The sequence below is a fragment of the Loxodonta africana genome, chromosome 7 (assembly GCF_030014295.1).
Source record: "Loxodonta africana isolate mLoxAfr1 chromosome 7, mLoxAfr1.hap2, whole genome shotgun sequence".
In the NCBI taxonomy this organism is placed as follows: Eukaryota; Metazoa; Chordata; class Mammalia; order Proboscidea; family Elephantidae; genus Loxodonta; species Loxodonta africana.
Window position 1 is genome coordinate 109,087,576 of NC_087348.1, and position 14,775 is coordinate 109,102,350.

The 14,775-nt window shown below is 41.1% G+C and overlaps 1 protein-coding gene across 1 annotated transcript; it reads right to left on the reverse strand.

Annotated features, from left to right (window-relative positions):
* Window positions 1–543: 543 nt before the first annotated feature.
* On the reverse strand, window positions 544–9,174 carry LOC135231751 (tripartite motif-containing protein 43-like). The gene is made up of 6 exons (XM_064288820.1): window positions 8,502–9,174; window positions 7,230–7,325; window positions 6,521–6,751; window positions 5,643–5,665; window positions 2,575–2,672; window positions 544–1,264 (listed from the first exon to the last, which is right to left on the reverse strand). The coding sequence occupies exons 1-6, from the start codon at window positions 8,898–8,900 to the stop codon at window positions 771–773; spliced, it is 1,341 nt and encodes a 446-aa protein (XP_064144890.1). The 5' UTR covers window positions 8,901–9,174; the 3' UTR covers window positions 544–770.
* Window positions 9,175–14,775: the final 5,601 nt, after the last annotated feature.

Consider the following 14,775-nt stretch of genomic DNA (forward strand, 5'->3'; position numbering starts at 1 on the left):
CTAGCAGCAGGAGAGGGTACAGTAGCTTCCCAATCCACAGAAGACAAAGTTGAGTGCCTTTGGGCAGAGACTGAGGGCCAAGGAGAATCAAACTTGTGAGCACGGCTGGGAAGAGGCTATCCTGATGGAAGACTCTTATCTTGAATGTTCCAGGGCCTGAATTGTAATTGTTACTTCCCTTATAAGAAACCCTATAATCCTGAGTATAGCCTGAGTTCTGTGTGGCCATTGCAAAGAATTATTGCATTCAGCAGAGAAGTAGAGAGTGCTGTGTGAGGGGTGGTTTGTTTCAGAATTAGTAAAGATGGTAGAGAGAGGAGACTTGTCTGGCCTCTGCCTCCTGGGAGTCAACTTTGCGCTGTTGATCTTGGTTCCCCTATCCTCTTGTGGGGCTGGAGGAGGTCAGACACCACCCCCAAGAAGTTTTTAACAATTTTCCATCCACTTAACAAAGATCGAAATACAAGGCAGTCCCCTCAAGTTCCAGCTTTCAAAGTTTTTGTTATATATGCTTCTAACTCCAGCAAGCTCATAAAACAAGTGAATAATCACAGTATATATGCAATGTAATGTTCCAAAAGAGATGATTTTAATTAAAAAAAAATTGAACTAGCGAAAGTTTTCATTTCCAACTTTTTTTCATAGTTAATAACAACAAAATGTTACTTTAAAGAAGAACAAAATAAAAGACAATAAAATATTATTGATCAGCTTCAACTGAGAAGGACTCCCTCAGATATGGAGTTTCCAGGTTCCTGAATTCACCACTATCATGTGTGGCCAGTACAAAAGAAAGGCCTGAGAGGGTAATTAAAGGAGCAGGCTGGGTATCTCCATATGAGGGAACTTTTGGCAACATTAACAAAACTCATACTTCTACTGTCAAAATCTATATACACACCAACTCGCCCCAGAGGTTTCTCTATATACTGAGGAAACACTGGGGAAGTGGTCAAGAGATTGTAACGATTAACATCCTTCACACATAAAAGAAGAAATACGTTCTCAGATTCAACCAGTGAGCCATTCTTCCTTAACCAGGTATCCTTACAGACTCCTACAGCCCAGTCCCAAGAGTCGTCCACATCTATCTCCCAGTAGTGTTTTCCAGAGGTGAAGGCCTGGTCCCCCCATGCAGCAAAGTACTGAGATCTTCTAGAAGGAAAAGGCACCTCTTGAAGGTCACGTCTTAGCCTCAGACTTCTCACGTCATCAAACACCATGATATTCTGACTGCTTATTTCATAACGGAAGGAAATTTCCACTGTGGAAAAAGAGAATATTTCAGTTCAAATCAGTTTTTCAATTTCTATGGGATGAGGGGGTCACTGGGTCTAGAGTATCACTGGAAAGACAGGCCACCACTACAAGGGAAGTTATGGATAGAAAATATCAGATTGAGGGCTATCAGCAGATGTGCAGAAGAAACGGATACCTAAATACACTGGAAAAAAACTCCTCAAATCCCAGGGAATGTAGAGGAGGAAGGTCATGTAAACTTCTGGTTCATTGCTTTTCACAGCACATTAAAAATCAGAAACCTGCACTGATACCATGTCCACAGCAACATGACTTATCTCCATTGTCTCTTCTCAGGGCAAAAAATTCCAACCTGAATAAATGGTGATCGCATTGCCAAGTATAAGATAAGCAAGTAGGCTTAAATTCAAGAATAAATCCAGGTATGCCTTCTTAGAAGAGGACCTGGTGGGGCAGTGGTTAAAGCACTCAGCTGCTAACTTAAAGGTCAGTGGTGGGAAACCACCAGCTGCTCCTAGGGAGAAGGACGTGGCAGTCTGCTTCCCTAAAGATCGAAAGCCTTGGAAACCTTATGAGGCCGTTCTACTCTGTCCTATAGGATAGCTGTGAGTTGAAATCCACTTGGCGGTAATGTCTTCAGTTTTGGGGCTTGACTTACATCTTCTTAGAAGGGGTCTCCTACTCAGAATGTCCTGCCCTTTAACCTGGTTCCATCTCAGGCTTAGTCATTCTCTGCCTGCCAGGCTAACCCCGCTTGATTAGGTCGACCATGGAGCTCTGCGTACTGCCTCAACCACCCACTTGTTTTATTGTTGCTCATAAATTCTGCTTTTCTGTATATCACCTTTTTATGTTTATTTATGTATTTCTCAGAATGTATTAATTAAAATGCACATTATTACAAATTCAATTACTATGAGACTTTAAATGAAAAATATTTAAAAATAAAATACCAGGGACCCTGTCACCATAAGCAACTGCACTTAATTTGAAATTGAAATGTTCTGAAATAATATGTCCTTCTGTATGACTCACTGAATGACTGACATTGTATCTGGGAATGGCTCTAGGTCTCAAGGAGCCCTTTTTCAGATCATTTCCTTTTTCTCATTAACTATTTAATACTGGCCAGAATAACATATCTCTTTTCCCACCATTTATGTAGATATTTTTTATATTATCATAGGGCAAATATGATTATTCACAGGCTGCTCTCCTCCCAAAATCAAGAATCAATAAAGAGGGAATGATTGCCCATAGAAAACCATTATTGGAAGACATTGTATGCGTTCCCACCACTGGGCTGACACTCACCTCGGAACTGCCGGAACCTGTCTATCAGGCCAGTGATGGGCCTAGCACTGAGCGCTGGGTTCACAGGCTGGGGCATGTCCAGCTGCACGGACTCACTCCTGTAAGTCGGAGAATCAGTTAATCTTTCAGGTGCCAAAGGGGCCATCACAGTATGTAAAAAAGACGTCAGCCAACTCATCAGACATGGAAGGGACTGGACAATGGGTTGGAGAGAGATGTTGACGAAGAGTGAGCTACTTGTATCAGGGGGACACTTGAGACTGTGTTGGCATCTCTGGTCTGGAGGGGAGGTAGGAGGGTAGAGAGGGTTAGAAACTGGCAAAATTGTCCTGAAAGGAGAGACTAAAGGAGGGAGGGGGTGACTCATTAGGGGGAGAGTAAGTGGGAGTATGGAGTAAGATGTATACAAGCTTATATGTGACAGAGTAACTTGATGTGTAAACTTTCACTTAAAGCACAACAAAAATTATTTAAAAAAAAAAAAAAGACGTCAGCATTAACTGAAAATGTTTCATCAGAACCCGTTACCAATATTGTGGTATATCTCCAGTATCCTGGGATGGAATTATGCAACTCTTAGGGAATCATTCTTTCTTCTCTGCTTGCTTCCTTCTCCTGCCTCTCAGAGGTACATGCCTCTCTCACCTACCACCTGGCACAAACTAGGCCATTCACTTCACTAAGTTTACGTGTTTGAAACCTAAAATCAAAGATAGCTATCTTCTAGACACTTATGCCCTGAGCCCTGCAAAACATACCTTCCTGATTCACAAGAAAGAAACAACGCTAATTTGTGAGTTGTGGAATGACATCAAGGACATCATACGTGAAGAAAGCAAGAGGTCATTAAAAGACAGGAGAGAAAGTAAACACCTAAATGGGTGTCAGAAGAGACTCTGAAACTTGCTCTTGAATGTTGAGTAGCTAAAGCAAAAGGAAAAAATGATGAAGTAAAAAAGAAGAACAGAAGATTTCAAAGGGTAGAAGACAAAGTAAAGTATTATGATGACATGTGCAAAGGCCTGCAGATAGAAAACAAAAAGGGAAGAACACTCTCAGCATTTCATAAGCTGAAAGAACTGAAGAAAAAAATTCAAGCCTTGAGTTGCAATACTGAAGGATTCTATGGGGAAAATACTAAGCGACGCAGGAAGCATCAAAAGAAGATGGAAGGAATACACAGAGTCATTGTACCAAGAACTGGTTGATCTTCATCCATTTCAGGAGGTAGAATATGATTAGGAACCCATGGTATTGAAGGAAGAGTTCCAGGCTGCGCTGAAGGCATTAGTGAAAAACAAGGCCACAGGAATTGATGGAATATCAATTGAGATGTTTCAACAATCGGAAGCAGCACTAGAATTGCTCACTCTTATGCCAAGAAATCTGGAAGACAGCTTCCTGTCTACCTGACTGGAAGAGATCCATATTTATGCCTACTCCCAAGAAAGGTGATCCAAGTGAATGCAGAACTTAGCCAACAATATCCTTAATATCACGTGCAAGTAAAATTTTGCTGAAGATCATTCAAAAGCAGCCACAGCAGTACATTGACAGGGACCTGCCAGAAAGTCTGTCCAGGTTCAGAAGAAGATGTGGAACCAGGGATATTATAGCTGATGTCAAATGGATCCTGGCTGAAAGCAGAGAATACCAGAAAGTTGTTTACCTGTGTTTTCATTCACTATACTAAGGCATTCGACTATGTGGGTCACAACAAATTATGGACAGCACTGCAAAGAATGGGAATTCTGAAACACTTAATTGTGCTCATGAGGAACCTGTACATAGATCAAGAGACAGTCATTTGAACAGAACAAGGGGATACTGCATAGTTTAAAATCAGGAAAAGTGTGCATAAAGATTTTATCTTTTCACCATACCTATTGGATCTGTATGTTGAGCAAATAATCCGAGAAGCTGGACTATATGAACAAGAATGGGGCAACAGCATTGGAGGAAGACTCACTAACAATCTGTGTTATGCAGATGACACAACCTTGCTTGCTGAAAGTGAAGAGGACTTGAAGCACTTACTAATGAAGACCAAAGACCACAGCCTTCAGTATGGATTGCATCTTAACATAAAGAAAACAAAAATCCTCACAACTGGAAGACTCATTAACACCATGCATTATGCAGCTGACACAACCTTGCTTGCTGAAAGTGCAGAGAACTTGAAGCATTTACTGATGAAGATCAAAGCCCACAGCCTTCAGTATGGATTATAATATACCTCAGCATAAAAACCTCAGCATAAAGAAAGCAAAAATCCTCACAACTGGGCCAATAAGCAACATCACGACAAATGGAAAAAAGATTGAATTTTTCAAGGATTTCATTTGGCTTGCATCCACAATCAACACCCATGGAAGCAGCAGTCAAGAAATCAAAGGATGCACTGGGCTGGGCAAAAAAACAAAGCTGTCACCTTGAGGACTAAGGTGAGCCTGACCCAAGCCATGGTGTTTTTAATCACCTCATATGCATGTGAAAGCTGGAGGATGAGTAGGGAAGACCAAAGAAGAATTTACATCTTTTGAATTGTGGTGTTCACGAAGAATATCGAATGAACTGCCAAAAGAATGAGCAAATCTGTCTTGGAAGAAGTACAACCAGAATGCTCCTCAGAAGCAAAGATGGTGAGACTACGCCTCACATACTTTGGACATGTTATCTGGAGGAACCAGTCCCTGGACAAGGACAGCATACTTGGTAAAGTAGAGGTTCAGTGAAAAAGAGGAAGACCCTCAATGGGATGGAGTGACACAGTGGCTTTGACAATGAGCTCAAGCATAGCAACAATTGTGAGGATGGCACAGGACCGGGCAGTGTTTTGTTTGGATGTGCATAGGGTCGCTGTGAGTCAGAACTGACTTGACAGCACCTAACAACAACAAAATTTGTGATTGAGGGAACAGGAAAACATATTCAGCAAAACATACACAGCATGCATACACAGAAAATATCTAGTATCTCCATAAGTTACGTTCGCACTTTGTTAGAAACACTGTGGTCTCTTTCACAGGCCGCATGGTGCTCTACTTTGCAGGGAAGGCCAAACTTACCTGGTCAATATGTCTCCCAAATCCTGTGAAGAGAGGAAAAAGTTTAGAATTCCAACAAATTGGTGAGTCTGCCCATTCAATCTTTAGGTTTGGGCATATTTGGAAAAGTACCAACCAACCAGCACCACACTTTTCAGGTAAATTCATTTTTTTTTTTTAAGTAGGATCCCACTACAACATGTGAATAGAACCTGAATTCTCAGTGAATTCAGAAACCTGAGGGTGAATGAATGAATAAAGAGAAGGATGTGAGTATAGATGGTAGCCATGCAACCGTCAGCTGTCTGCAAAGTGGTCTTTCCCATGGCTTGTCTCCAAAGGGTAGCGTGCCCCAGAACAGAGGCAACTCAAATCGGGGACTTTAAAACAGAAGGAGGAAGTAAAAGTTATCTCTTCCCAAATTTCTCCATATTGCCTGCCTGGAGACAAAAGTGGAATGCTCATGGGTAAGATGTTTCTTTCTTGATTTTAGAGAAGCAAGGTAGAGAAGAAGACTTTTAGGAGGGAGTACTGTATTTTCCACAAATAATTTGTGCCTTCTATGTTGGTTTGTCATGTTGCTGTAAAAAAAATTAACTTTGCACACTTATGAAAATATCTGGGGTGGGGGGAGGGCAGGACATGGTTGGCAAACAAAAGTAGAAGGCATTCATTTGTCGAAAAATACAGTATTCCCTGGGAAATCTACTCTCATAATTACATAAAGCTTTGTTGTTCATGGCTAAGATAGGAGTCACAGTTTATGTCTATTATTCTCAGTTGGGAAATGACCACCAAAGGAAAAAAATTTGTACCTTTGGTACCAAATATCTAATGGAGGTCCAGGATGTGAACTTTAGCTAATACAAATGATTTCCAGGTGCGTCCTTGGTTCTTACCTGGAGCAACTCCACATCTGATTTATGGCACATATTCCTCAGCTCCTCATACATTTCTCTCAGGTGCCTCCCCTTTTGAACCATTGAGGCTTCACTTTTCTTCAGTTGCTGAAATATCTTCTTGCCTTCATTTTTCAGTCCCTCTAAATGTTGTTTTTCTTCCTCAAGGAGATTCGGATGCAATTTCTGATACTCAGATCTGATAATCTCTGACAGTAGAAACACATAATACTGCAAAGACATGGATTTCTTAGATCATATATGCAATGCAAGTTAACCCCCTTCCCCTTAAACCTCACCTGTTTCTCTCCGACTCACATCCTCTACCAATCAACTACACTCAACCTAAATCCATGTCTTCCTACTTGTCAGGAACCATAGAATGACCCTTCAGTTTCATTCCTTCATTTGTTTTCCATTCAAAAGTCAAAACCATGCTCCCTTCGAAATACCTTCATTCACTTCAAAAGCTCCTGAAATGTCTGGAGAAGTGCCACATGCTTATTTTCTGAGTTGCTGATATACCGGGGTTTACAAATCTGAACTAAATGTCATACAACCTTACACTGAAAAGGCAGGTTATCCTTCCTTTTGATAAACCACTCACAGAAGCTCACGGCCCACCATGATTTCAGCTCAAATTCTTCATGGACAAATCTCCAGCAAGTCTGTCACAAGCTGGTTCCAAAGAAAACAGCCTCATACTTACTACCCACAGCTTGATAATTAGGCTCTCCTCATTCAGATTTCTCCAATTGTTTTGAATATTTTCCCATAAAGATCTCATTTGCTTTAGGAGCTTCTCCTACAAAGGAATCATGAATATGAGTACCAGAGAAACAAATCCTAGGCATTTCATACCAGAATAAATGGATATAGTCAAGGGATACTAGATCGATGTACTTTAGGGCGAGTGGAAGGATGATAATATTCCCTTGTTTACCTTCCATAATTACCAATTCTGGGAAATTTCAGGCAGTAGAAACACAAAATTTAGTGGAATCTTTTGCCTAAAGAAACTGAGGAATGAGGATTTTATGTAACATTGCTACTTTTCAGATAAACAACTTGTTCCAGAATTCGGATGTACTGATGCTGTTGTTATTGAGTTGATTTCAACTCATAGGGGCCCTACAAGACAGGGTCGAACTGCCCCATAGGGTTTCCTAGGCTGTAATCTTAGCAGAGCAGATTGCCAGGTCTTGTCTCCTGTGGAGCCATTGGAGGGCTTGAACCACCTACCTTTTCGTTAGCAGTCTGGAGGTTAATCTTTAAGTTACCAGGGCTCCTCTACTGATGTTAGGCCCTGCTATTTTCCAGCATGCTTGAAACTCTGCTGGCATAGTGGTTAAGAGTTCGGCTGCTAAGCAAAAGGTTGGCAGTTCAAATCCACCAGGCCTCCTAGGATACCATATTAAAAAAAAAAACAAACAAAAAAAACACAAACCCATTACCATCTTGTCAATCCGAGTCATAGTGACCCTATAGGACAGAGTAAAGTTGCTCCATACCGTTTTCAAGGAGCATCTGGTGGATTTAAACTACCAACCTTTTGCTTAGCAGCTGAACTCTTAACCACTATGCTATGAGTCGGAATCTACTCAGCAGCAACGGGCTTGGTTTTTGGTTATTCGATCTGTATTACTAAACATGCTTCCAATAGGAGAACCTCTTCGCTCATATATTTTTGCTATCTGAAAATGAGGACTTCACAGCACCTTGAGCATTATATTGCATATTCAAAAGAATAATCCTTAACTTAATCATATCTCATCTCCTTGCTGGAATACAAACTCTGTGAAGGCAGATACGTTTATGTATTTTATTCACACTGTTCTCCCTGCTGCCTAGGACACAAGCTAGCACATACTAGACTCTCAGCGATGAGTGGATTACTCATCATCATGGTGCTCATCTTCCTTGTACTCTCTCAGCTCTACTAACCTGCAGTTTTCAAGGTGCTTTCAGATGTATCACTCACCCGGTATTCCTCAACAGCGCATTCTATGGAACAGTGTCTGTGAGCCTCGTGCTCCTGAGAGTTAGAGCAGAGAAAACAGAGCAGATTCTTGCCCTCTTCACAGAACATCTTCTTTGTCTCTTTGTGAGTCCCACACATCTGTTCCTCAGAGCTCAGGAATTGCCAGAGGCTGGCTTGTCTGGCAAGGGACACCAGATTCTTCACAAGAATATTGGTTTTGAATGCTGTCTGCTCTGATGTTTCCCTGCACAGTGGGCAACAGGCAGGCGTTTCAGCTTTTTCCCAGGAAAGGCAGAGACAGGGCCTACAGAAGTTGTGCCCACAGCCTATGGTGACAGGGTCTGTAAGGTAGTTCAAGCAGATGAAGCAGGTGAGTTCTTTCTGGAAGGCTGGATCCATTTTCCTGAAGGAAGAAAATCAGAAAAGTTTATTATTCTGCCCTGGAGAGACAAAGGCCTAAGTAAAATTTTACCCTGATTGTGACCTAAAAATACACTTGTGTGAAATTCAAATTCCTAAAAAACGCAAGACTTACTAGACCAATAGAGACTAGAGAAACCCCCAAACTACTGCCCTAAGATACCCTTGGAACTTGGAAATGAAGCCACTCTTGGAGGCCTTCTTTTAGCCCCATAATAGATTGACTTATAAAATAAACAATGTAACTCTTAATTAATGTACTCCCTTAAACAATCCACTATATGTGAGCAAAAGGTCAATATTTACCCAAAAGCAAAGATGAAAGGGTGGGCAGGAAATTTAGATCAATGTAAACAGAACAAACAGAATGGAAATAATGAGAATGCTGACACATTGTGAATATCGTAACCCATGTCTTGGAACAATTTGTATAAAAATTGTTAAATGGAAACTTAATGTGCTATGTAAGCTTTCACCTAAAACATAATAAAAAATTTAAAAAACAACATAGAGAAGAATATTAATAATATAGAAAGATGTTTAATGTTCATTGTTAATATGGAGAATGTGAGGAAAAAAAAAAAAAAAACCCGTTGCCATCAAGTTGATTTCAACTCATAGCGATCCTAAAGGACAGAGTAGAACTGCCCTATAGGGTTTCTAAGGAGTGCCTGGTGGATTTGAACCGCTGAAGTTTTGGCTAGCAGACGTAGCTCTTAACCACTATGCCTCATGTGAAGAAGTTATCAGATGGCATGTACTTCGACCCCACTTTTTACCAAAAACAAAGACAGTATTTTACTAAAAAAAAAAATGAGGTGTTTGAAACCTTAGTGAGCAACTGATCAGTTTTGTCTTCCTAACCAAAAAAACCAAACCTGTTGCCATAGAGTTGATTATGACTCATAGGAACTCTATAGGACAAAGTAGAACTGCTCGATAGAGTTTCCAAGGAGTGCCTGGGAGATTCCAACTGCCAAACTTTTGGTTAGCAGACGTAACTCTTAACCTCTATACCACCAGGATTTCCCTTGTATTCCTACTGGGCTTAAAATGAGCCATTCCAGAGGCACCAAGAAAAAAGAGCTGGGAGGTGGAGCACATCCCGTGGATCCAGGGTCCTTGTGCTGTGAACCTCCTAGACCAGGAGACAGACAGAGAGAGATAGAGCTGTAACAGAGAAAAAATCATCAGAACCAGGAGACCGATACAAGATGGTGCAGTGGGATTCACAGCCTGTGAAGCAACACAGCTACAGTTGGTTTGGTACAGTGGGTGTGCCACCCACAGTGCAAGAGAAATGAGAGCCTTGAGGCAGGAGGCTTCTCAAGGGACTGGGTTGCCACCAGGCCCTCGTCAAAGAAGCTAAGCTTGTGAACCGATGGAGCAAGAGAGCTGAGTACCCTCAGGCCGAGGCTTCTGGTGGAGTGGGGTGCCTTTGGGCACTTACTTGAGGAGCTAAAGAACTTTGTGACACTTGCCTGAGCAGGGCAGAGGCTGGGTGGAGGGGCCAAGAGAGAGAGGCCTGCCTGCAGGACAGCCAAGAAGCTTTTGTGACTTAAGAACTATATCCTGAGTCGTTCCTGATCCTGAATTATAACCTATTACATCCCTAATAAACTCCATAACTGTAAGTAAGGTCTATGAGTTCTGTGTGGCGATTGCAATGAATTACTGAACACAGCAGAAAAGTAGAGAGTCCCATGGGAGGGATGGCTGGTGTCAGAATTGGCAAAACGATTTAAAAGAGGAGGTATTTCTGACTACTACCTCACAGGGATCAGCTTTGGGCTGATGGTGATTCTCCCCTCTGGTGTAGTTAGATGAGAAGGTCAGACCATGGAATGCTGCCATCTCACAAAAGGTTAATATAACAATATCTTTATAAGGGAGGTAATAAAGATTAAGAAAAATAAGTCATTGATTTAAGATGCAGAAATGTACAGAATGCCATCAGTCTGTACTTGTCTTCTATCCCTCACCCATGATCCAGAAAATGCCTCTCTGAACAGCCATGGATAAAAAAGTATGAGAAACACTTATGTACAAGATATACCCACACAACCAAATTTTCTATTTTATCTATTTTCTTTTATCTTAAACAAAATACACTACTCTAAAGAGCTTCTAGGAGCCCTGATGGCACAGGGTTTTAAGTGCTTGGTTGCTAATCAAAAGATTGGTGGTTTGAAACTACCACAGGATCAAGATGTGACAGTCTTGGAAGCCCTATGGGGCAACTCTGCTCTGTCCTTGTCCTATAGGGTTGCTATGAGTAGGAATCGACTCGATGGCAATGTGTTCAGTTTTTGGTTAAAACAACTTCTAGATACATAAGGATTAACAAGGATTAATTTAATAATAAAATTGCATCAGACTTCATCCAGAATCTTCTTATGTGAATATACTTGCTGCTGAATTTGCCCTATCTTTATAATTTATACCACGGTGTTCAAACAAGTTTAAAAGCAAAGATGTCACTTTGAGTACTAAAGTGAGCCTGGTCCAAGCCATGCTTTTTTCAGTTGCGTCATATGCATGCGAAGGCTAGACAATGAGTAAGGAAGAACAAAGAATTGATGCCTTTGAATGATGGTTTTGACAATGAATATTCAATATACCAGGGATTGCCCAAAGAACAAATATGTCTTGGAAGAAGTACAGCCAGAATGCTCCTTAGATGCAAGGATGACGAGACTTTGTACATGTTATCAGGAGGGACTAGTCCCTAGAGAAGGACATCATGCTTAGTCAATTAGAGGGTCAGCTAAAAAGAGGAAGATCCTCACGAGATGAATTGACACAGTGGCTGCAACAAGGGGCTCAAAATGCAATTGTGAGGATGGTGCATAACCAAGCAATGTTTCATTCTGTTGTACGTAGGGTCACTATGACTCAGAACCCACTCCAAGGCATCTAACCACAACATTCAAACAAACAAGAAATAAAGAGAGGAGAATAGCAATATTTTCCAAATTCATTCACACTATTATAAAGTACCTCTTTACATTGTGAAAAAATATAATTCTCATGCAAGAATGATCAGCACCGGAAAACAAATAATGCTTATAAAAATTGACTTTGCTAGCTCACAAGGTAATTATGAGCCCAAGAGACAGAAAGGGCTACATGAACTACAGGTTACATCATCCTGAGACCAGAAGAACTAGATGGTGCTGGGCCACAACCAATGACTGCCCTGACAGGGAACACAACAGAGAACCCCTGAGGGAGCAGGAGAACCATGGGATGCAGACCCCAAATTCTCATAAAAAGACCAGACTTAACGGTCTGACTGAGACTAGAAGGACCCCAGTGGTCTGGGTCCCCAAACCTTCTGTTGGCCCAGGACAGGAACCATTCCCAAAACCAACTCATCAGACATGGATTGGACTGGACAATGGGTTGGAGAGAGATGCTGATGAGGAATGAGCTACTTGGTTCAGGTGGACACTTGAGACACGGTCTGGAGGGGAGATGGGAGAGTAGAGGGGGTTAGAAACTGGCAAAATGGTCATGAAAGTTGAGACTGGAAGGAGGGAGCGGGCTGACTCATTAGAGGAAGAGTAAATAGGAATATGTAGTAAGGTATATATAAGTTTACATGTGACAGGCTGACTTGATTTGTAAACGTTCACTTAAAGCACAATAAAAACTATTTTAAAAAATTGACTTTGCTAAATAGTTCTCACTTCTGTACTCTCTGAGTGCAGATGACACTCTCATTTCTGTTATTTCGGCATGGTCATCAGTGTTACTTTTCTAAAGGCTCGATCATTTCCTGGCTTCTTTAAAATTTAAGTCAAAGTATTGTTATTTCTGAACAGACAACATTCACCACAGTCAAAAACAATATTTTCCCTAAATCATACAATGTATTACTTATATTTTATAGAACATTCTGTCTCTTATGTATACATTTATATACCACTTGTAGAGTAATACACTTAGGTATGACATAAAAAAAATAACCAAACCCATTTTTAGCATCTACACCTGGGTTGGACACCAAGTACAAAATTACAAGATATCTGGCAGCTACATTCTAATTCCTTATAACACATAAGAACCAAGAATCACTTAAATTAATAAAAATAACATTAATCATCAAATTAACCCCCAAAATATAAAGAAAAGATGACGTCAGTTTCCTAAGTAGGCAAACAATATAATTTCCAAGAAACCACCTCAGTTTGCCAATGAATCAAATAAAATTATGATTTTTTGTTTGTTTATGGTTTGGGGAAAGTAGCAGGAATTCCTCTTCTGTAAATTGTGTACTCACCTAAGAAATATGTGAAGGGTGTTTCCCCAATGCTTGCTGTACAAGTAGTGTTATGGAAATTAGTTCAGGGATCAAGTCCCCACGGTGTGGTTACAGTAGCTTTCAGAAGACTCCGCAGGCAGGAGAGTTGCAAAGGCAGTCTCTCCAGAAGCCTCTTCTGGAGAAGAGGGAGTGAGCCTGGTTCGCTGGGTCCCTTTTATTGGACCACACCCATTTCTTCCCAGTGATTGCATTTCACAGGTCTTCAAATAGGAATGATTAGCCTATGTCAATGAGAAGATGGGGTTAAGTAACACCTTTGCTAATCTTCATAAACTAATCTCTGCAAACATCAACTCATCAAAATGGTTCTTGTGAAAACGAACCTACAAGGCTGACTTTCGCTGTAAATTAGTATTGAAGCGAGACTTTTATTTTCTAACTTATAAAAACTTAGAAAAGACAGGGAGCACTATAGGGAACCCCTGAGGGACCGGGAGATCAGTGGGATGCAGACCCCAAATTCTCATAAAAATACCATACTTAATGGTCTGACTGTGACTAGAGGAATCCCAGCGGGCATGGTCCCCAAACCTTCTGTTGGCACAGGACAGGAACCATTCCCGAAGACAACTCATCAGACATGAAAGGGACTGCACAGTGGGTAGGAGAGAGATGCTGAAGAAGAGTGAGCTAATTATATCAGGTGGACACTTGAGACTGTGTTGGTATCTCCTGTCTGGAGGGGGCATGGGAGGATAGAGAGAGTTGGAAGTGGGCAAAATTGTCATGAAAGGAGAGACGGGAAGGGCTGACTCATTAGGGGGAGAGCAAGTGGGAGTAAGGAGTAAGATGTATATAAACTTATATGTGACAGACTGACTTGATTTGTAAACGTTCACTTGAAGCTCAATAAAAGTTAATTAAAAAAAAAAAACTTAGAAAAGAAAATGTCATTAGTTAATGATTTTAATGTAGCTCTGGTGAGATTGGGTAGAAGGCCCGCTGGGACAAGAGGATAAGTGCGGATGTAGCATCTGAAAACTAAATGTAAATTTCAGTTAAGAGGTTGGGCAAGTTTTTATTTATACTGCTAAGGTTAAACTAAATCACACAATGAATATATCTCAAGTAAGATGTTTTTCTCATTCATTCCAGGAAGAGAGTAATTTTTCTTTTCTTTCTCTTCAGAATCATAGTATCACACACACTGTAGGACCTCAAGAAATAATTCACTCCCTGAATCGAGAGTGAAGAAGTTTGAGCTCCTGTTGAGGTTTCTGGACGGCTAGGGCCATAAATGTAGCCCAAAGACCTAAAAATGTCATTGCCTAAGGCCAAGACCACTGTGTAACCAGACTTCCAGGTTTGCTCAGCCAGGCTAGGAAGGCACACAGAGCAGATAAAAGCAAAAGAAGCAGCTTTATTTAGTTGGCCAAGTAAAGGAGCACATCAGGACCCCGGTTGCCAAGGTATCTCCCAGAACAATAGCCCAAGGAGTTTTTATGGGTAAAGTAAGTAGGGTCTGGGGTCCCCAGGAACACCCCAGGGTGGGGCAAGCTTACTGATTGATTTGACTGAGAGGGAGAT